The 21,155-nt window shown below is 37.3% G+C and overlaps 2 protein-coding genes across 3 annotated transcripts; one reads left to right on the forward strand and one right to left on the reverse strand.

Moving 5' to 3' along the window:
* Window positions 1–559: 559 nt before the first annotated feature.
* On the reverse strand, window positions 560–6,473 carry LOC137736407 (uncharacterized). 2 transcript variants are annotated; one of them, XM_068475684.1, is made up of 12 exons: window positions 6,181–6,473; window positions 5,858–6,077; window positions 5,567–5,767; window positions 5,391–5,461; window positions 4,857–5,019; window positions 3,903–4,496; window positions 3,330–3,710; window positions 3,171–3,246; window positions 1,580–1,643; window positions 1,116–1,251; window positions 852–965; window positions 560–769 (listed from the first exon to the last, which is right to left on the reverse strand). In XM_068475684.1, the coding sequence occupies exons 1-12, from the start codon at window positions 6,447–6,449 to the stop codon at window positions 704–706; spliced, it is 2,355 nt and encodes a 784-aa protein (XP_068331785.1). In that variant the 5' UTR covers window positions 6,450–6,473; the 3' UTR covers window positions 560–703. The 2 variants fall into 2 exon arrangements, with proteins under 2 accessions (XP_068331785.1, XP_068331781.1); XM_068475680.1 differs by having other exon boundaries at window positions 4,857–5,025.
* Window positions 6,474–8,225: 1,752 nt separating this feature from the next.
* On the forward strand, window positions 8,226–8,846 carry LOC137741879 (rop guanine nucleotide exchange factor 7-like). Its single transcript, XM_068481583.1, has 2 exons — window positions 8,226–8,249; window positions 8,490–8,846. Exons 1-2 carry the CDS (start codon window positions 8,226–8,228, stop codon window positions 8,844–8,846), a joined length of 381 nt encoding a protein of 126 aa, XP_068337684.1.
* The last annotated feature ends 12,309 nt before the right edge of the window (window positions 8,847–21,155 follow it).

The following is a 21,155-nucleotide window of genomic DNA, read 5'->3' on the forward strand; positions in this document are numbered from 1 at the left end:
AAAATTGAAATTTTTAGTTTTGAAAAATCTTTTACATGGGAACTGAGGAAAGTATTACAAGATCTTTGGATGCAATCTTACCATTTATTAGGTCCCAAAAGTATTTTTTATGTTGAAAGTAGAAAAACTAAATAAAAATAATTATGGGTCTCAAAAGTTATTTTTAGGTGTCTAAATCTTTGGAGTGTTCTATGCTAATATTAAAAAAAAAAAAAATGAGCAACAAGAATGACTCGACAATAAGCTTAATCGAAAAAGCCAATTGAAAACGTGGGCTACACGCAGAACCTGTGAAAAATAGAAATTCTTAGTTTTGGGAAATCTTTTGAATGGGAATTAATGCTTCGTCATTCCTCCGTTAGTAGCATGCAAGTAAGTCTCATATGTGAGGATAAGATAGTCATTTCATAGTGATTTGTAGGTGACTAAAATCTACAGCCCACTCTAGTTCATCAACAGAAAGAATAAAAAAAAAAAAGAGGGAGTATCGAACATAGGGCCCACCATAGTTCATAAAAAGTACATTTCAATTTATTTTATTTTTTTGTAAAAAAGGCCGACGAGCACAGAAAGAGTAAGCAAACACAGGAGGCCCAAAAATTAAGGTTACAGACAGTCGAATATAAGAGGTATCCAAAAATCTTGGCCGTTTATAAAACCATCAGGCGTGCTTTTCATGTTTTTTCTCCAGCATCGATAAAATCTACTCTATCCATGATGCCCCCAACATTTTAGCCATGAAACTATACCGGTCAGCAGCTTCGTCAATCTGTTCATACAAGAGGCAGATAAACAAATACAATGACTATGACACAACTAATAATCTAATAACGAAAACATCCAATACTTACCATTTTCTGGGTTGGACGTCCAGCTCCATGCCCCGCCTTGCATTCAATGCGACCAATAATCGGATTTGTCTGTGGGCTATTCTCCAAACTTGTGATCAGAACATATTGCAAGGTCTAACAACAAAGATGAGCACACATCAATATAAGATTTTTGTTGATAATGAGTGATAACAGCAGTAACGGTGAGAATATAACATTAAGGCCACCAGGTTTAAATTCCCATTCATCAATGTCTTATGGATTCTATTCGCAAAAGAGACTAACCGCCAATAACTTCAACGAGTGTAGTGGTACAACTCGGTCATCATGATCCGCAGTCAATAACATGGTAGATGGGTATTGGTGAGGTTGGCTTGCATGTTGTTCCCATGGTCTCCTAACATTGTGTAAAGGCGAGTACCTGAAAGCAGAAGGTAGAATAGGGAGAGGATAAGCACAAGTTTATATTCGTAAGAAAACCCAGAAATCTGAGCTTGTCCCAGAAACATAATAAACATGATCGCAAACCGCCTACTAAGCAGATTGATGAAGAGAGGACTCATAATGCATAATCCCTCTTATTCTAATAGTTACTCTCATTCCAGAAACAAAAATTAGCAAGGTAGTGAAATACTACTACATTGCTTAAAAAAATTACCATATGTAAAACCGCAAGTTGCAATCAAAAACATTAACACCAACAACAGTAGGACGTGGGAAAAAAGTAAAAAAAAAGACACATTACTCACTTAATTAACCAACGGAACTCTTCCTCCTTGTCAGAGCAGCCATAATCAGAAGTCCAGGCATGACCTGAAAACATCTCTTAAATCAGACATATGTTGACACATATACAGCAAAAGAAAGGAAAAAGAAAACACTCAGATCATCTCCAATGGTTCGGATAAAGCTTAAATAATTTAAGTCTTAAATCACCCCAAACAAATTCCAACCATAGGGCTAAAATAAGCCTTGAAGAGAAAATAAATCTTTGGTCTAGATTGCCCCCAAAAATTAAAAGCTTGGCTTAAATCATTCTGGACCCACCAAACTGTCTCCCATGAAGGTGGGCTCCACAACTGAAGCCCAAATTCCCAAACCAAGCACCACACGCCAACAAAGCACGAAGGGGCCCAGGCAACAGTCCTATTTCAACTGTGATCAAATGGTCCAAATAATATCACTGTTGGGTCAACCAACGGTCTTATTTCAAACCTCTTTTTTTTTTCTTTTTTCTTTTTCTTTTTTTACTTATAATCCAACCGCTGTGATCAAAATGATATCAATATCTAACGATTAAAAAAAAGATCTGTCAGCCCAAAATTATATTAATGTCCTCAAATTAATTGAAATCAAATTTCACTCAAAAACTTTATATACACGTCTTAATTTGTTCAATCATCCACAAAAATTTAAATCAAATTCCACTTCCAAAACTATTTCTTCCCTTTTCCAAATTTTTCATGATGTTGCTTTGTGCTTGTAAAATGATGAAGGTGTTGCTTTGTGCTTGGCAAGGGTTTCTATTAGCAAAAAGATGGTGCAATCGGCATAAACTAAAATCCTTGACAAATTAATTCCATCTCCAACACCAATCGAACTAAGGTGTTTACAATCGATGGAAGAGTATCGGCAAAGCATGTAACTTGTGGAAGGGAAGCTTGGATAAAGCCATGGTTAATGCTAGTGGAAGGATTTTGGAAGAATAGGCGAGAGGAGACAAATGAATAATTCGTCCAAAGGCACTTACTCATGGAGAAGCAAATGGAAAACGAAGATGCAAGAGACCTTTTAGAGCAAGAAAGGTTCGAGTTTGAGGTAATGAAGGAGAACCTCAAATATACTCCAAGGGGGAAGAAGTTCTCCCATGATAAGCAACCAGAAATTTTAAGGCGCCAGCCATGCCACAAAGAATATGTTCGATTCATCTAATGATCCATCTAATGTCTATTGCCCAAGTCCACCACCAACTCAACCAACTCCCTACGAATACTAGTATTACTAATTGTTGTAATTCTTATTTGCTAAGGTATATTGTTTTAAATTTTATGTACAGTTTTAATTATAGTTTGTATTAGTAATTGTTATCGGAATTTAAATATTTTTAGGTTCAAATGTCCATAAAAATAAATTAGGACATAATTCACATAAATTTTAGTTTTAAAAAAGTTACCGGAGAAAAAAAAAAAGAGGCTAAAATCATTATTTCATAATCTCAGGCTAAACTTTTAAGCCATAACCATTGGAGAAGGGCAATTTTTTGGGTTATGGCTTAAAATTTTAAGCTTCATCCCCAACCACTGGAGTTGGTCTTAGTGGATTAAAAGGAAGCAAACTCACCTATGGTAAACTTGTGGAACCGTAGCATATCCATAACACCAACATGAGCCAGCGCACAACCAAAAAGATCAGGTCTCTGCAAGAAAGCAAATTTTTATTTTTTATTTTATTTCATTTTCTTTAATCACTCGCAACAGGTAAATAGTAGACAAAACTCGCCTGATTTATGCAAGCTCCAACGAGCAGTCCACCATTACTTCCACCTTCAATACACAACTTGCTGGGTTGGGTATAACCGGCAGATACAAGGTATTCAGCTGCAGAAATGAAGTCATCAAAGCAATTTTGCTTTTTAGAGAGGGAGCCTGCTTTATGCCATTCCTCACCATACTCTCCACCCCCACGGATATTGGCTATGCAGTAAACAACACCTAAATGCCTTGTAAGTACACTACGACTAACACTGAATGAAGGCGTAATACTAATGTTAAATCCACCATATCCGTATAGCAAGCATGGATGTGATCCATCCAAACTAATGTTCTTTCTGGCCACAACAAATGTTGGTATCTTAGTGCCATCCTTACTGGGAACGAATACCTGGAGAACGGAAAATCCAATCAATGAAACAGCACTCGAAGGTTCAAACACCAGAGAACTGAAGATATATTAGAACTGATCTAATCACAAAGTAGAATGAACTATGGTAAAATGTTATAACAAAATGAAGATAGATTAGAATGAGTCAGATCAAGTTAGTGACACTAAAATATCAGTGCAACAAGCTTCTACCTGATCAACATGGAACTCTGAGCGTTCAAACCCAGGAACCGTAATTTCGCGAAATACCTTCAAGTCTGGAATTTCATTGTCTAGATTACACTGATAAATTATACCAGGGGTAAGAAAACTTGTAAACCCAAAAAAAACTGTACTGTCTTCACGTCTTGCCGAAATCCCATTAACCGATCCAATGTCAATCGGTAATTGATGCAGCAAGTTACCTGATTTCAAATCCCTTATCTGTACAACATACTTCACATCACTCAAGTAACTAACAATCATTTGGGTACCATTTACAGCAGATGCTGATTCAAGCACATCTTTTTCAGATTCTGGGACAACGTCAGTCCAAACAGTTGGTTCCTTCAGATCAACTCGGACCAACTTATATTTTGGAGCATCCTTGTTTGTCAGAAGAGTAAACACAGTTTCATCATTTGCAATGACATGATACTGTGCATCAAATTTATCAATAACCTTGATAACTGGCAGTAAATCGTTTTTCCCCCTTAGACCTTCAAGACCATTAGGAAGTGCAGACATGTCACAGTAATAAAATTTGTTGACAGGGTCGCAACCCTCCTCAACATACAGAAGAATATACTGCAGATTACAAAAAAATAAAAGAAATGTTAGTTAAAAAGAATATCACAAGAAATCTGCTCTTTCTAGGCTAGACAAAAATCTGATCTAAACAATTAGACAAAACATAAGCAATGCCTTAGACAGCCAAAAGCCAATATTTGTGACTGACATTGCAATTTCGATACATGTTGAGCAGTTCCCCCTTAGGGCAGAGTATTTGATGTATCCTAAAATGTAAACTCCATTCTATTGTAGAATCACAAAAATATGGAGACAAAAATTGACATATCTTCATTTCAAAAACAACACATATTACGACTGCTTCAACAATAAGAAAATGAGAGCCATAAAACCCAGGAAGATAATAAATCTACTTACTTTCCCATCATCTGTAACATCAGCTCCAAACGAGTATTTAGGATTTTCAGAATCCCTCCAGCATAATATGTCTTCTGATTGATCAGTACCCACAAAATGATAGTATAACTCGTGATAAAGATTTGAGTTGGTCTCTGTCCCAGCATCAATATCTTCTCCTTCTCCTTCTCTTCAGAATAAATGAGCAGGCTAAGTATTTAATTTCACTATTTTACATAGCTTTTGCAATCGAGGAAATTTCAAAATAAATCTAAGATAGCTATCCACTGCCATAGTCTCTGTAACATCATATCGACATTGCTATACTCACATCCCAAACTTAAGCACAGCAGAGCCTTGCAATTACCAAACCATCTATAGATCTTCACCAAATAAGTAAAGCAACAATTTATACACCACTTCTGTCCTTTTCTTTTAACTTTTAGTCATTAATTTTTTACAACTGAAGTTTTGAACTAACAACCATTCTGATTATATAACCGCATAAAAATTCACATGTCACACTTTAAAGTAAAGATACAGAATGCTTCTTACTTTGGAGCTGGATAGCGGCTGTAGAAAAACCCTTTATGATCATGTGTCCAGCAAATACCCGAAAACTTGACCTGGAAACCAACGTTGACAAAAAATCGTACGCTCAGAACGACAAATAGTCTCACTGATAACACTCGTTTCTAATTACATCAAAACAAGGAAAACTCAGCACTTACCCATGATATAGTTTCAGGCTTGACCGCCTTATCCTCAACCCGCATCACTTTAATCGTGGCCCAGTCACTGCCACTTGAACTAAGGGCATAGGCCAAGTACTTGGCGTCCTCACTAATTGAATAAGTGTTCAAAGAAACAGTCCCATCTTCGCTAAGCGTATTTGGATCAAGCAACACCTCTGCTTTTCCATCCAAACTATCCTAAAACCACAAATTAAAGAAACAGACAAATATATCGAATGGATGAAAGCATATGCAGTTGGTAATCAAATTCTGAGGCAAAGGGAATACCTGCACGTAGAGGACACTTTGGGCTTGAAGCCCAGTGTTGTGGGTGTAGAAGTACTTGTTCCCTCGCTTAAGAGGTGAATCATAACGCGGGTGATCGAAAAGCTGGGTGATCTTTTCCCCAAGCTGGCCTCTCGTATCGCATTCCTTCAGAACCGACTGCGTCAATTCTACTTGTTTCTGTACGAACTCTTTCGTCTCTTCGGAGTCAGGATCTTCAAGCCTAAACGATGAAAGAAAACCCCAAAATTCAATCAAATTCTTTGAAAACAAAAAATCGGCGATTAAAATCTTCAACCCTAATAAAGTGGAGTTGCTTGTATTACCATCTGTAAGGATCGGCGACCTTGACGCCGTTATAGTCGTCGACGACGGACTCGTCTCGGCGGGCGGTAGGGTAGTGCAAGGGGACGTCTAGGGCACGGAGGGAACCCATTGCGTTCGTGTTTCTAGGTTTTGGGAGAGAGGAGGAGGAGGAGAGAGAGCAAATTGGAAATGGAATTGATTTGAGAACTGATGATGTGTGTATGAAAAGGGATGGTGGGTAATGGGGATTGCGTACAAAGGCAGTGGCATGTCGAGCGTATGACAACATGGCTTGCGCCCAACGCTTTACGCTTTTGGTTTGTAGCCCAGAATATTTGGGCTTAAAATAAAGCATCGAAGCTCTCCAGAAAAAAAATAAAGCATCGAATCTCATGACACTCATATTTGTGGTTCGATGGTTAATTCCAATAAAAAAATGTGAAAGATAATTAATACGATAACTTTTTATAAGTTGAATCATTTTACGAGAGCACACATGATAAAAGAAATTTCAACCCTAACACTTGTCTTAGTATTAGTTGCTCAGATTTTTATCCAAGAAATGAATCAGGGCCCAACAATTGTTATTTGTAAGGATGAGATGGCCATAGAATCATAATCATAACACACTGATTTCATGAACAAATCTTAATTAACATATGGTGATAGTAAGTTATAATATGGTGATGTTGCACAAGTACAAGATTATTAATTAAAGATAGTGTTATACGCATCTTATTTTGACTTCTCACACATTTTTTGTTAATTTATGTATAGATAACATCATCATTAATTCACCTCAACGTCAATAGTTAAAAGCAAGATTTCCTTAAACAACGGATGAAGCACTTCTACATCCACATTCATCTCATATTTCCCTAAACAAGATTTCCTTAAACAAAATCTGTACTTTCGTATCTATTCCTATGCATGACCAATCATGTGTAGATATTAGATGCGCACATAGAATATGCAGAGATCAACACATTCATTTCTTGTTGCTTTTTTTCGAAACCAATATGGACTCTAAGTTATTTTGAGGCTTGGTAAGTCAAATTTTCAACCATCGTTGTACTTTTCCAGATTGTCTAGATTTTATCCATGTTGAGTGCTGTTGTTTTTGAAGTTTAGATGCATCTGTGTTCGAATTGGCTATCCTTTCCAGTTAGGGGTCTAGGCATGAGATGGCTAAGTTATGCTTGATGTTCATTTCTCGATTTGATCTGATTTATTACCATATGTATGTTGACATCATTTTACTAGTCTCCTCAGAGTGGGAAATCTTGTTTAGGCAAAGTCATTTGCCGTCTCATAGTTGCTGATCGGTTGTCCCCAGAACGCCTTCTTGATTACTTGGACCTCTCATCGGAATACTGTAAGCTCTATATGAGAGCAAACACTTTGGTGATTTGATTAAAGACATTTGGAATGATAAGGAGATTAGAATTGACACTTGTGGTAGACTTATCAGGAGTTGTATTAATTAAAGTTTCAAGTCAGATACATTCTCGATAAAACTAGAACTCTTCTAGCTAATATAATGCATAAGTGTTTCACAGTGATAAGGCTACTCCTTGATAAGGATCACTTAATGGGAGGGATCCTTATTGAATTCCATCGTATGAAGTATAAAACTGAGGTCCCTACTCTCTCACAGTACACGCAAGTTTACAGAAAATTCAAGCCCCATTGAGCGAGCCTTGCTTTCGGTTGTGTAGAGTTGCAGAAGAACTTCAGCTATTAATCCTAGTTCTTTAAGACGACGTCTTCCACAGGTAAGTGGTTAAGTTGATAATTGTGAATAAATTTTTCCGTTGCATAATTTACTTACAAATACACCACTCTTGAAATAGCAAACAGGATTGAGGCTGCCGTGCACATTTGGAAGCATAAGCACGCAAAACCCTATCTAACTCATATAAATTCTGCAAAGTCATCTTGGGGTGCAAAGTTCAAGGGCTTTGTCAATTACATAGAAAAGAGTAAGCTTCTCGCGTATAGGGCAGATACCCTCTTACAGAATCTGAAAATATGGTTCCCTGGCCTCCCACATACCGCTCTGGACATGAACAAGATTCAGTACAACAAGGTATGCGCCTAACAAATTTTATCATCTTTGCTCGAATACAAGTGAGCACATTTTCTCGTCAGTCACAAGCATGAACAAAAATATTGAAACTGGAAGATTACTAATTCAATGTTATGCATGAGGAGTCTTAGTTTGAAAAAAAATGCATGTTGTTGTCTTGTATTGTTGTTCTCTAGTCGGAAAATTATGCTGTGAATTTTATGTTCTAATCGGAAGAACTTAATTTTCTGTGTGCTGCAGGATGTGGGGCAATCGATCCTTGAGAGTTACTCTAGGGTGATGGAAAGCATAGCCTTCAACATAATGGCAAGGATAGATGATCTACTATATGTAGATGGTAGCACCAAACAGCAGGCAGCTGCGGAGTCTACGTCTCTGTATGACCAGGGAAGGATTGGTGGCACATTGCCAAAACAGAAGCGGATATCACCCAGTCCCTTTCTCAATTCATCGTACCTCTCCATTATATTATCAGCATTGGATCCTCTTGTGAATCAGATAGGTAGAAGCCCCGGTGGAATGACATATAATAAACCAATAAAGAAGAGTAATTTTAGCGACGCGTTGGATGACAAGTTACAAAAGTTAACCTTTTGATGAAGTTGAAATAGTAAGCTGACCAGCTTCTCTGTCATATGTAGCCAATAAGGTTAGTATATGATATGCCGTGTTTTATTACTCTATGATCCAGTAACATAGTCAGAGAATCCGATGCTTAACTAACTAATGCAATCACAATGACCGATAAATGCCATGTCCAAGTGATACCGTACAATCTGCTTCAAAACTTGTTTATACAAATGCACGGACAAACAAAACTTAATTATTTAGTCCAAAAAAAAAAAAAAAACACGCGCACACGTTGCCAAAGACAGTCGATGTCTTCGAATGAAGAAACAACCCGTCCAAGAACCTGATTTTATTCTTCACAAATTATTATGCGTTCAGGCAGGTCCAAATCTATAATATGAAGCCCAAACAAGCCCATTTGCATTTTTTCTGTACTTGGGCTAATGGGCTCATTTGTATTCTTCATATGATGTTAGACTTTTAATTTAAGATCCCTTTGATAACTTATTTCTTTTTGGATAATATTTGTGTCCATTGTCAAGGGAACATCATAATCGAAGCTATTAATTCTCTTTATGATCAACTAAAAATTATATCTGTAAAAATTAATTAATTTGGAGATCGTTTAATCATCTACGCATGTTACATTAATCAACGGTTTTGGTAACAAATGACATCATCATGATGAATCTTCCGTTTGTTTTATGCATATAAATAGCTAAAAGATCTCCAAATTGAATATTGAATGATTCCGATTATGATGATTGGACAGTAAAGATTTGTTAGTTGTTTTTTAGTTTTCAAGAATAGAGATAGAGGAAAAGTTCATGAGAAAAATAAAGAATGGACAAGGATGAAGAGAGGTTTAGGACCGTAGGAGGAATGAGGATGAGGGGAACCGGAGAAGTGAAGTATATAATATCAAAATAATTAAAACTTCAAATTTTTTTCATCTTTTGATTATGTTCATTTTGTGTCGATTCATGTACATTCATTTTATATCCGTTCCACCGTTCTTCTTTGACCCTTTTCATTTTCCTTTAAACCCGCATACTTTTTTATAGACTATAAATATGATACAAAAAATAAAATTGAATAGTTATCAAATTATTCCCCAATTAATATATACATTTTACACGATAATAAAATATACAATCTAAAAAGGAGAAATTAGGTTCTCATCCCTCTCTTTGCTACTCCATTGATTAAAACCCTATTCCTTTTCAATTTTTTATCAAGATCATTGGGTATTAATAACATCATTAATTAATTCAATAATAAAATATTTTTTTATTTTTAAATACATTCCCTTAGTGTTAAAAATGTTACAATTAATATATTCTATTGTAGGCATAATTTACTGAACAATTATGGAGGCCATAGAAAGAGAGAGAAAGGTGCAGCAATAGTAGAGAGAATAGAGAGATGTGTAATTTGTGGGTGTGTGTTATTCCACCCCATTGTGCCTTTATTTATAATAGTAGGGAAGGTTAATTCCTTACCCTTTAGGATTACAACATTTAATAAGTAATCTATTCCTAATAGGAATATAAGATACATTCTCATATCTACTAGGATTTACACAATCACATTCCAATTCCAATAGGACTGCAACACTCCCCTTTGAGTGCGTAAATACTTAAGTAAATGGCGCATCAAGTATTCAGTGATGAAGCAAGTACAGTTGATGAAGTCGTCGACACAATGAACGAATGCGAGTCTCAAATCAACAGAAGAATTCATAAAAAGAAAAACTCACAAAACCTCACTATAGTAAAACCCAAAGTTAGATAAAACCCATAGATTAAGGAAAAAAGTGAGAAGTTGCATTAAGTCAAAACTATATGCCTTTTGGACGCAAGTAGAATATCTCACGAGGGTATGATCAGCCTAGGATGGGTGCCTTGTTAAAACCTAGTTTGGTAGCAAAAACCCAGTGGGAAAAATGCTCATAATCGTAGGGAAAAAAAGTACAATAAGATCAAGTGAGTATACTTCTGTATACTCCCCCTGAGTTTGACATAACTCCCAAATGAGAACTACAAGCATTGCATATGAATAGTTAGACATGCCAATTCCTCGGACAAGCTTCTGGAAGGTTGACTTCGGCAATGACGTCGTGTAGAGGTCGACAAGGTTGTCTGGGATCGGTTTGCATAACTTCAATCTCCTGATACTTTGCTGATGTAGATGTAGACACAATATGTCTTGTCGTTGACTTCGTTAATGTATCATGTCTTGGTCGGGTTGATACATGCAGCATAGCCTTCATGGATCGTCGTTGGGACTCAACGATGGATGAAAACACAGCAAGTACTTCAAATATGCTCAACAAGAACTTTTAACCATGTCTCACTTGTGGCGTAGTGAAGTGAGGTGAATCTTAGAACGATTCAAAGATTTCACAACTAAAGTCATATCGTGGACCTCCAAGATATTGCGATATCCCTAACGATAAAGACATAACCATTTGGGGATTTTGCCTTGTGCGGGTTTGATAAGTAACCAACGTTAGCATAACAAACAAGGCAAGCATCTTTCTGAGGATCAGGGGGTTGGATCCACTAGAGATGCATTGGGATTTGCCCTCGTAGTACCTTCAGGGTACGTCTTTAATACCAATTCAGTGGTTGCATGTAGGCGCGATGCTGCATCTTTTACCAAGATCAATAGCGAAATAGATATCCTGTCTAAATACAATGAGCTAAGTACAACGAAGCGCAAAGTTGAACTCAGATATGGAATTTCATATTCCATAACCTCTTCAAGGGTCTCATTTGCATATAACGTATAGACGATCAAAGGTATACTCAAAGGTAACACATTCGGGATGTAGTTCGACTAGTAGACCAAAATACCGTCAGAACAATGCTTCAACTTCAGGTTAAGGTATAAACGAGTTTTCCCAAGATCCTTCATCTCAAATTCCATCTTTAGGTGTATTGCAATTTTCTCAAACTCTTCTGGAGTCTTAGTAAGATTTGTGCCAACGACATAAACTGTAACTCTAGCAATTTGGAATAAGACTTCATAGTTTAACACACAAGGCCATAATTCATATCTCTGATTGATCAAATAATCACTTAGACGAGTATACCACATCTGTCCGATTGTAAGTGAACGCCTCAAACAAGCTAAGAGGGTGTTCCGTGGTTTTGGAACTATTTGAAACAGTCTATGTAATTCCTCGAGAACTTACATGTAAATCTCCGTATTTATATCCCCATGGAGAAAACACTAACCATATTTCATAATGCTGCTATCAATCACAGGACGTTTGAGAGAAACCTTGCGCGGTAAGGAGTGCATTATATCGCACTATTTCATTCATCTCATAACGTTTACTTTCCCACTTGTAACACGACAGGTTATCTTGGACATTGTAGGAACGACAGGTCCAATACACACTTTGGTAAGGAATTTAACCTAGATTGTAAATTTAGTTGTCTAATCAGTTCTACGTTGTCACTTAATAAACGGAACACGGTTCGATATCGTCGTTTTTCATTTATGTTGGTAGCTACCATATAAGTGAAAACATCATCGATGATAATCTCATTTCAATTCCATTTAGCTCATCCAAACTAGTATATTGGACCAAGAACTTTAAGTCTTGGGAGAAATCCGGATTAATGTTATGAGATTGAAATGATTTGAGACAGCGATCGAGTTTAGATTCATTTTGTGCCATGCTTTCCTCTTCTAGGAAAGTGAATCATACGAACCGAGTGATATGTCGTGCTCCAGGCCAAGACAGATTGATTGGTTATCCGCTTGTGTACCGAACCGTCCAACAAGGGCAGCACACCCTCCAGGGATGTTGACTTGACGTCCATTAAGTACATCTATCCTTGTAGGCATGTTTACAGCTGGTATATGATCTCGTCACTTTAGGTAGATTAAAGGAATGCGTCTGGAGCAACATTCTGAAAACTAGAATTCATCGCACTTGCTTATCACACTTGTGCGGTATGGGGATTGAGATGAGACATAATGGGTAACGTCCACGCAACTTCGTGCCGTTCTACAGGAACGTTCACGTTCTTATCTCCCCCTAATGGCGGGAAGACTGTCTCATTAAAGTGACAACCCGCAAATGAGCGGTAAAGAGATCGCATGTAAGGAATCTAAGAGAGCTAGTGTGAAGGAGAATCATGATCGACAAAAGATACACATTTTTCTTTGAGGACCCATGGTGGTACGTTGCAGCGGCATAACTTGGCACATGGAATGCTCACCCAAATGCGTAAATATAAAAATCGTCAGGTTCGCACCCATTAACCAACTGTAACGTCATATAGGTTGGGTGGCAATGGACCTCAAAGCGGACCAACATAGCTGCGTACAAGATTGCATAGCCCTAGGCAAAAATAAAAAACTTGATACATTTACCAAAATTCGGGTGATCATTTAAATTGCGTTTTATGATCACTAGGCGAGGCTAGTTGGGGTGAACATGGGAATTCGATGTTCAAATTATAAACCCAGAACACATGCAATACTTTATCAAAAAACGTCGATATAAACTCTCCAGCATTATCCAATCTCCCAGACCTTAAGGGATAAGTAGGGTGGTGAACCCTTAATCGGCCATGAGGTTTAGCAGCAATGTGTGTGGACAAACATATGACCAGTTTGTCGATTCATCAACCAAAACCATAAGTATTTATATGGTCCGCATTATGGTTGGATTAGTCCATATATATTCCCTTGAATCCATTGTGAAAAGAGAGTCGTTCGTATTTTTGCGAGAAATGATATAGAAAATCAATTTCCCTAATAAGCATGTTTGGCAAAGTGTGTTTGTAAGCACAATATTCTTACTTCAGAGAATGAGATGCGTTGTAGTATCATTGTTCGATCTAAGTGTCCCAAAAGGTCGTTTCAAAGCAAGTAAACTGCTCAACCACCAGGCTCCAGGGCGGCCACATGTGGTGTATTCCCAATTGGGAGACAACCCGTTGGCCCCAAATCAAAGTTTCAGGCTCATTCTTGGAGGTGATGCAAATATATTTCACTCTATTTTCTTCAGTGGTTTCATTTATTATCATTGTTATCTCGAATATCCTTAAAAACTCAACGTCAGGGAGAATTTAAGGTCCCTTAAATGGTAATGCAGTACCATTCATACAATGAGGAGCGTGCTAATGCTCTTAATCAAGTTGGATAGACCTGAAGTTGTTGTTAGAGATGTGATTTAGATGTAAAGTTAGTGTGCGTAATGCGCATTCATCCAGATAACTAACTTTCCCACATTCCAACATAATCACGTGTTTAATTAAATTGGTCACATGTATTAAGAAACATGATTCAAGTAACTCATATTTGAGGACAATATCAACAAGATTATCCATAAGTAAAACATACACTAAACTTGAATCCAAGAACATGGAAAAATGTTCACAAAGTAAATGATTTACTAAGGGGAATCGGCCAACAAAGCTATCCATGTCAAAATTTTGCCTTTCCAACGATGTTTGGTGGAGCAAAATTATTCTCACATATTGACTACTAGAATGGTAGTCTTCAACAACATTGGTAGGGGTACGAACAGGTGCATAACCAATGATCTATTCCCATCAAAATGGAAGTAGATTCTGCAGGGTTGAGGTTTGGGAATACTATCCCTTATTCTTAAAGTTTTAGGTCTTAGGTACCAAGGATCATGCTTCGGGCATGATGCCACACCTTGGCAGACCCTGATTCTACCATATGTTGTAAAAACAAACTCGAAATTGGATTGTGAAAGAGTATGTCATTCGGTGTATCCCTGCTGGAGTAGTGCATCACCATTCGGTAGGCTTTGACCGAACTGGGTCGAGTTATTTGGTAGACTTCAGCCGAACTGGGTCCATACCTTTCTCTCACGTTTGTGGTAGTAATCAGATCCGAGAATCTGGTAAACTTCCACTATCTACACTTATTGCTTCAGGAGCGAGTTAGAAACAAGGAATGACGAGAAAAGTATTCTCTAGTCAACATTCGATCGGATTTCTAAACTTCAGAATTGTACTCATTCATGGACATAATCATGGTGTGCTTCAGGCAATGTCTTTCATGATTAAACAGTTTGTAGGAGCGAGCCAAAGAGCCATGGAATCCTCATTTAGGAGGTATTTCCATTTGTAATGCTTCGGGTATAAGTCTTCTAATAAAGATCATGGCGAAGGCTTATTCAACTCTTACATGCCATTGTTGGCTTCAATGGTTTCTCAGCTACTTTAATAATCAAGTGGAGATTCACCTTTTGTACCCCACATAAAGTGGTTTATATTAGAAACGTCCAAAAAATAGGAGAAATCGTACTTGTGATGGTTCGGCAATCCATTGAATTAGGAGGGAACAAGATTGTGATTAGTGCTATAGGAATGAATCATCCATAAGCATTAAAGTTAGAACATTTGAGTCCTAAGACATGATTTTCATGAAAAAAGTCGGGTTTTCATGGGTGTATTGTTTTAAGAAAACTTCGGGTTTCAAAGGCACTAAATTTGAAACTCCAGGTTCAATTTAGTTTATGAACGTTTAGTTCATAAAAGAGAGGTTCCTGCAAGAACACAGAATGCAATATGTTGATTTAAATGTAATGGATTTGAGGTTCTTCGGGAACTCAAGTATGAGCGCTTCGGGACTACGAAAGGATGTCAACGGTTCAAAGTATAAAAATAAATTATTCAATCGTTAATGTCCAAAAGTGATCTTCAGGTTAATAATTTTGGATTCATTGTCAGATTAGTGGACTGTAGGTCTCTTTTAATTAATTCAATAGATCGGGACCATTCGGGGTCAATTGTAGAAGCAAAAATAATAATAACATTCGAGTTAAAATTATTTAAAATGCCAAAAAAATAACATTTGGTCGAAAAGGAATGCAGCCCAACACACTTTGGTTGGCTGCAATACACGGCCCTGCAAAAATTACAGGCCTTGGGTTACATAACACGGCTGCACAGCAACCCAATTGGATTGCAAATCAGCGGGCCAGGAGACAGAGCACAGCAGTATAAGGGCTGTAGGAAGTGTGGCATAAGGCGTGAGCAAAAGCACAGCCTGGGCTAGCTTTTGGGTCGGAGGTTGCGGGCCCGAAGCCCAGCATCAAGGAACCCAGTAAGTCGGGCTTGGTCCAATACGCGAGTAGCAAGCCCAGTCAGCTTCTGGTTGATGGAAGGTGGGCCGAGACAAAAGGTAAGGCTTATCAAGCATCATGCTTACGATAGTGGGCCATGCAGGCTTAAAACCCAGGTCAGAGGCATGGTCAACGCATGCAACAAAGCCCAAAGGGCTGTTACCTTATAGTTCTAGCACCCAAGGATCGAGTTGCAGGCTTGGCTTGGGGTGAGCTTGGCGTGATGGCACGCGGCTTGACCGCAAATTGTTTTTTTTTTTTTTTCTTTCGACATATTTAGGGTTTGACAAACCCTAAATTGCTTCTAATTTATTCATATTCTTTGACTCACAAATTCCACATAGCATAATTATGTAATGCATGAAACAAATATATATATTGATAAATATACGAAACATATACAATATATATATATCGGTAACTAAATATAAATGTAGGAGGTTCATGCATCATGGGGAATGTTTTCATGCTTCATGGTCGTTTCAAATATCTTACTTTATTTTAAGCGTACTTGATTGGCAGAAAACGATAAAAGCCTTTGAATTTGTTGAAGATCCTTCTTGAAAAGCCAGAATTGCTCCTCCAATGCGTTGTATCACGTTCAACAAAGAAAAATTAAATTGAATAAATAACATGTAGATCAATTCAAAATAATAAATTAATTAATCAGGAAAATGATGATTAAAACGTAATACTCCCCTGATTGAAGAATAAACTCTCTTTAGTGTAGTGTCAAGAGCATGCTGATAACGTCTTGTAGGCATAATTTACTGAACAATTATGGAGGCCATAGAGAGAGAAAGGTGCGGCAATAATGGGTAGAAGAGAGAGATGTGTAATTGTGGGTGTGTGTTATTTCATCCCATTGTGCCTTTATTTATAGTAGTAAAGAAGGTTAATTCCTTATCCTTTAGGATTACAACATTTAATAGGTAATCTACTCCTAATAGAAATATAAGATATATTCCCATATCTACTAGAATTTACACAATCACATTCCTATTCCAATAGGATTGCAACATATTTATATTTATGGCTAAATTTTTTATCATATATTTTTACTTTTAGTTTGTACCCATTTTTAATTTGCAAACCTTTTTTAATTTGTGCCAATTTTCTTTTCAATTTTAATTTGTACCCTTATATTAATTTCTTTTTGTGCCCACATTTTTAAAAGTTTTATTTGTATTTGTGCTCATGTGTTTATCGTCACGTGACATTGTATAATTAATCAATGATAGAAAAATTACATATGGTATATTTACGTTTTATGGCTAAACTTTGTATCATATATTTATATTTTTAGTTTGTACCAACTTTTAATTTGTAGTATTTTCTTTTTAGTTTTTATTTGTACCCATGTATTAATTTCTTTTTGCGCCCATATATTTTAAAATTTCATTCATACTCATAATTTTTTAATCTTTTATTTGGACCCTAATTTATTTATAATGTACCCATTTTTCTTTATTAAAGTACCACTCTGTTATATGTGAAATGTACCAATTTTTTTTGTAAAGCGTACCAATTTTTTTAACACTATGAATATATTCTTTTGCCATGTATTATTTCTTACTGTTACATAGTTTTTATCCATTTATTCAATCAAAATGTTTGAATTTTTTTATTGTAGCTGTTTCTAATACTATTTTAATGAGGGATTTTAAATTTATAGGATTATAAATCTCATAAAGTATCAAACAATTAATGTCAAAACTATAAAAAATATTAATATTAATAGTAATATAATGAGGTGTACAATGTCAAGGAACTTTGATCAAACTTTGAATACCATTCAAGTTTTAGTCAAAGAGTGTTAGAAACTAGGGATCGCATCCAAAGTATCTCATCTAAAAAATTAGTAGGATTTATTAAAATAAATAATGGTTTGACAATGATAACATTTAACAAAACCAGGAATCTGAATTTGACTGAGTTAGGAAAATGGTATTCTGTTATAACATGTTATGGAACTTAATAATAATGAAGCCTTTTACCAATGTTACTTAAACTTTTGTAAAGAAAAGAGTAAAGTAGATATTACAAAATATATTCTTTCAAAAGATCATAAATAGCATCCAGGATGATCTTTAATATTTTAAGAGAATTGTTATTAGCATTTTAAAATTTTCATTTTACACTTCTCACAAGTGTATTTTTCTTTCTAATTACAAAAAATTTGAAATATTATATGTGTGACATCTCGTCCCGGGATTATTAAAACGTACGTGTGAAATTACAATTTTGCCCCTAGTGTGTTTTTCGTCAAGTTGTGGGGTTGTTTTGTGTGTTGTGGCATGTGTTGGGCCACACACACACACCTGCACACTCTCTGTCCTTCCCTTTCCCTCTGTCTCTCTCTCCTTCTGTCTTCTCCCTCTTCCCCGAGTCCTCTATCCTTCTTTTTCTTCCAAAACCGTACGGACCAACACACATACCCCTCAAACCGTAGTAGATCGAGGAAACCAAGGACACATTTGAGCTCGTGAGGTCGAGGGGAACACAACCGTAGCATTTTCAGGTGAGAAACACATCGTTTTCACGTCGATTCGACGATGTCCGTTTTGAGTACTGTTCATGCAAAAATTATACATTGAGTTTTTGGGCTTTTGAAGCTTGTAGATGTGTTGGTGAGGTCCCAAGGAGCCTCGGAGTGCTTCGTTGGACAAAATTGGACGTCGGGATCGTCCTGTTCTAAGTTGGCCGGTTTTGGAGAATTTGCACAGGTATAATCTCGTAGTTTTAGCCCTTAAAACTTGTTGGGACTTGTTCTACTAGCTCTAGGGTTGATTTTGGTGCAAGAAACGTGGAAAAAGGTGGAAAAACGAGTGAGAAATTGGGAGTTGCAGGTTTTCCGGCGACGGCAACGGCGCCGGCGTCGGGGACTGAGTGGAGAAGGAGACGGAATATTCCGTCAGAGTTGACGGAATATTCCTGACGCCGTTAACGGCATCAGTTAGATTTAACGGAATATTCCGTCAGTTTAACGGAATATTCCTGACGGCGTCTGTTGACACCGTCAGTGTGCCTGGCACGTGGCCGCGCGTGGGGGGCGCGTAGGTCCATGCCTTGGCCGGCGCGTGGGGGCGCGTGCGGCGGAGGAAAATTATTCTAAAAATATGGTTGTGATCCTGAGGTTGTGTAGAGCACGTTGGTATATTCATTTGTCCATTTTGAGCAATGTATGAGAAGTTATTACGAGAAGTTGGTTATGTGCTTTAAAGTTAACGTTTTTATAGTTGTTTCGCATCTAGGTGACACGTACCCCGAGGACGAGCGTGCACACGCGAGGCAGGGGGGCTACGACCCTTCTACATACCAGTGAGTGGGCTTTTGTTTTCCGTATATACCTATATACAATTATATTCCCAGAAATTGATTAAAAAGGGTTATTTGCCTTATGCCATGCATGTTATTATTATCGTTTATGCATCATTGCACGCATTCGTAGTGGCATACATATACATATGCATATTGGGTGCTGAGGACGCACAGGTAAGTGCCAGGTAAGGGTTATCCATATTTACATTCAGCAGTGGTTTGAGAGACTTAGAGAGCTCATAACCTGCACCCCCGGTGATAGTGCTCCCGCCCAGAGTAGGGCACAGTCCTTCACGTGATGTTCACCTCCCGCACCACACGCTCAGCTTGGATCCAAGTTAGGTGCATATGCCTGTCGTACAGACCACATTAGGTGGTTCCGACTCGTAGGTGACTCGCGATTATTCGCACAGTCTTCACGTGATCGTAGCACTAGAGCGTACATATGTATTACACCCAGGCCTGTTGTACAGACCACTTTAGGTGGTTCCGACTCGTGGGCAGGTTCAGTTATAGAGTTGAGATTTGAGCTCTAGATGCAGCCGTACAGGTCACGTTAGGTGACTCCGGCTGCCAGATGTTATGATGTTGATATGATTTATACCTGGGCACTTACATTCATTATGAGGCTTTGGCATGGCATATCTTGAGCATGATTGGCATACCCTTGAGCATGTTTTGCATGTTTATACATACGTATATATGTTTATTTTCTGGGAAGTATACAGGTTTTACGGCGAGGGGTTAGAATGTATTTTGCTAAATGGTTTTCAAAGAGCTTTGTTTTTGCCCACTCACGCTTTTGTTTTGCGCCCCTCCAGGTTCTAGTTGCTTAGCCGTTGCGGTGGTTTCCTTTGAGGGCTCTCCGGCGTTCTGACAGACACTCCCTATTGTAGGGTCGCCTTCGGGCGTACTGCTGTTGTCGTTTTTGTTTGGACTGCTTTAGACCTGCTCTGATTTTGTATATCACTTACTAGCACTTGTATTAGTACCTTGTATGCTAGTTTTTAATTATTCGTACTTTCATACTACTACCTTGTTAGCTTCCGCACGTGCACATGGCTACGTCACCTTCGTGTGACGGCCAGCACGCTCCGATCTCGGTCGGGGTGTGTCAATATGAGTTTTTTAGAATGCTAATAATAATTCTCTATTTCAAACTCTTAACAAATATCCCTTACTAGCGTGCATTATGCATAAAATGCATGAAAGACATTCCTCTTTACACAACCACACAATATTAATTTACTATAATTATTTAGTTATTTGACATGTATAAATGATTAAATGATTATTAAATTAAATAAAATTTTAAAAATAATTTTAAAGTGATGATAAATAGAATAACTGGTTTAAATGATAATATTTACATGATAAAATGATGTTGTCACATCAGCAAACACTAAAATATTACCATTTCTTAAAGAAAGAGAATATACTGATCCATCATCCATGTGGAGAGAGAGAGAGAGAGAGAGAGAGAGAGAGGGAGAGAGAGATTACATGGCATGCAGTAATTCGCCAACATCACCATCAACGTAAGATCGCCATATCCCCATCATTCTTGGGTTGAAAACTCAAACACAAATATTATAGCTCCCAAACCTACAACCAAACGACAACCCCGCAAAAACCTTTTAGATTTTTACAAATAGTTCCCATCTGTAGTATAAGTGATATAAAAACAAGGAAAGATGATACTTATATTTTAGTTGTTTATCGTGTTATCAATATTCTTCAGGTATTATTTATATTTAATTTTAAGTAAAAAAATCAAATAATTTTTTATCGTATAATACACGATAAATGATTGAAATATGAAGATCCTTAAAATCCTCACAATTTGAATCCAAATCGGATTCAAATCCAAAAAACAAGGACCAAACCCT

The sequence above is a fragment of the Pyrus communis genome, chromosome 1 (genome assembly GCF_963583255.1).
Source record: "Pyrus communis chromosome 1, drPyrComm1.1, whole genome shotgun sequence".
Taxonomy (NCBI): domain Eukaryota; kingdom Viridiplantae; phylum Streptophyta; class Magnoliopsida; order Rosales; family Rosaceae; genus Pyrus; species Pyrus communis.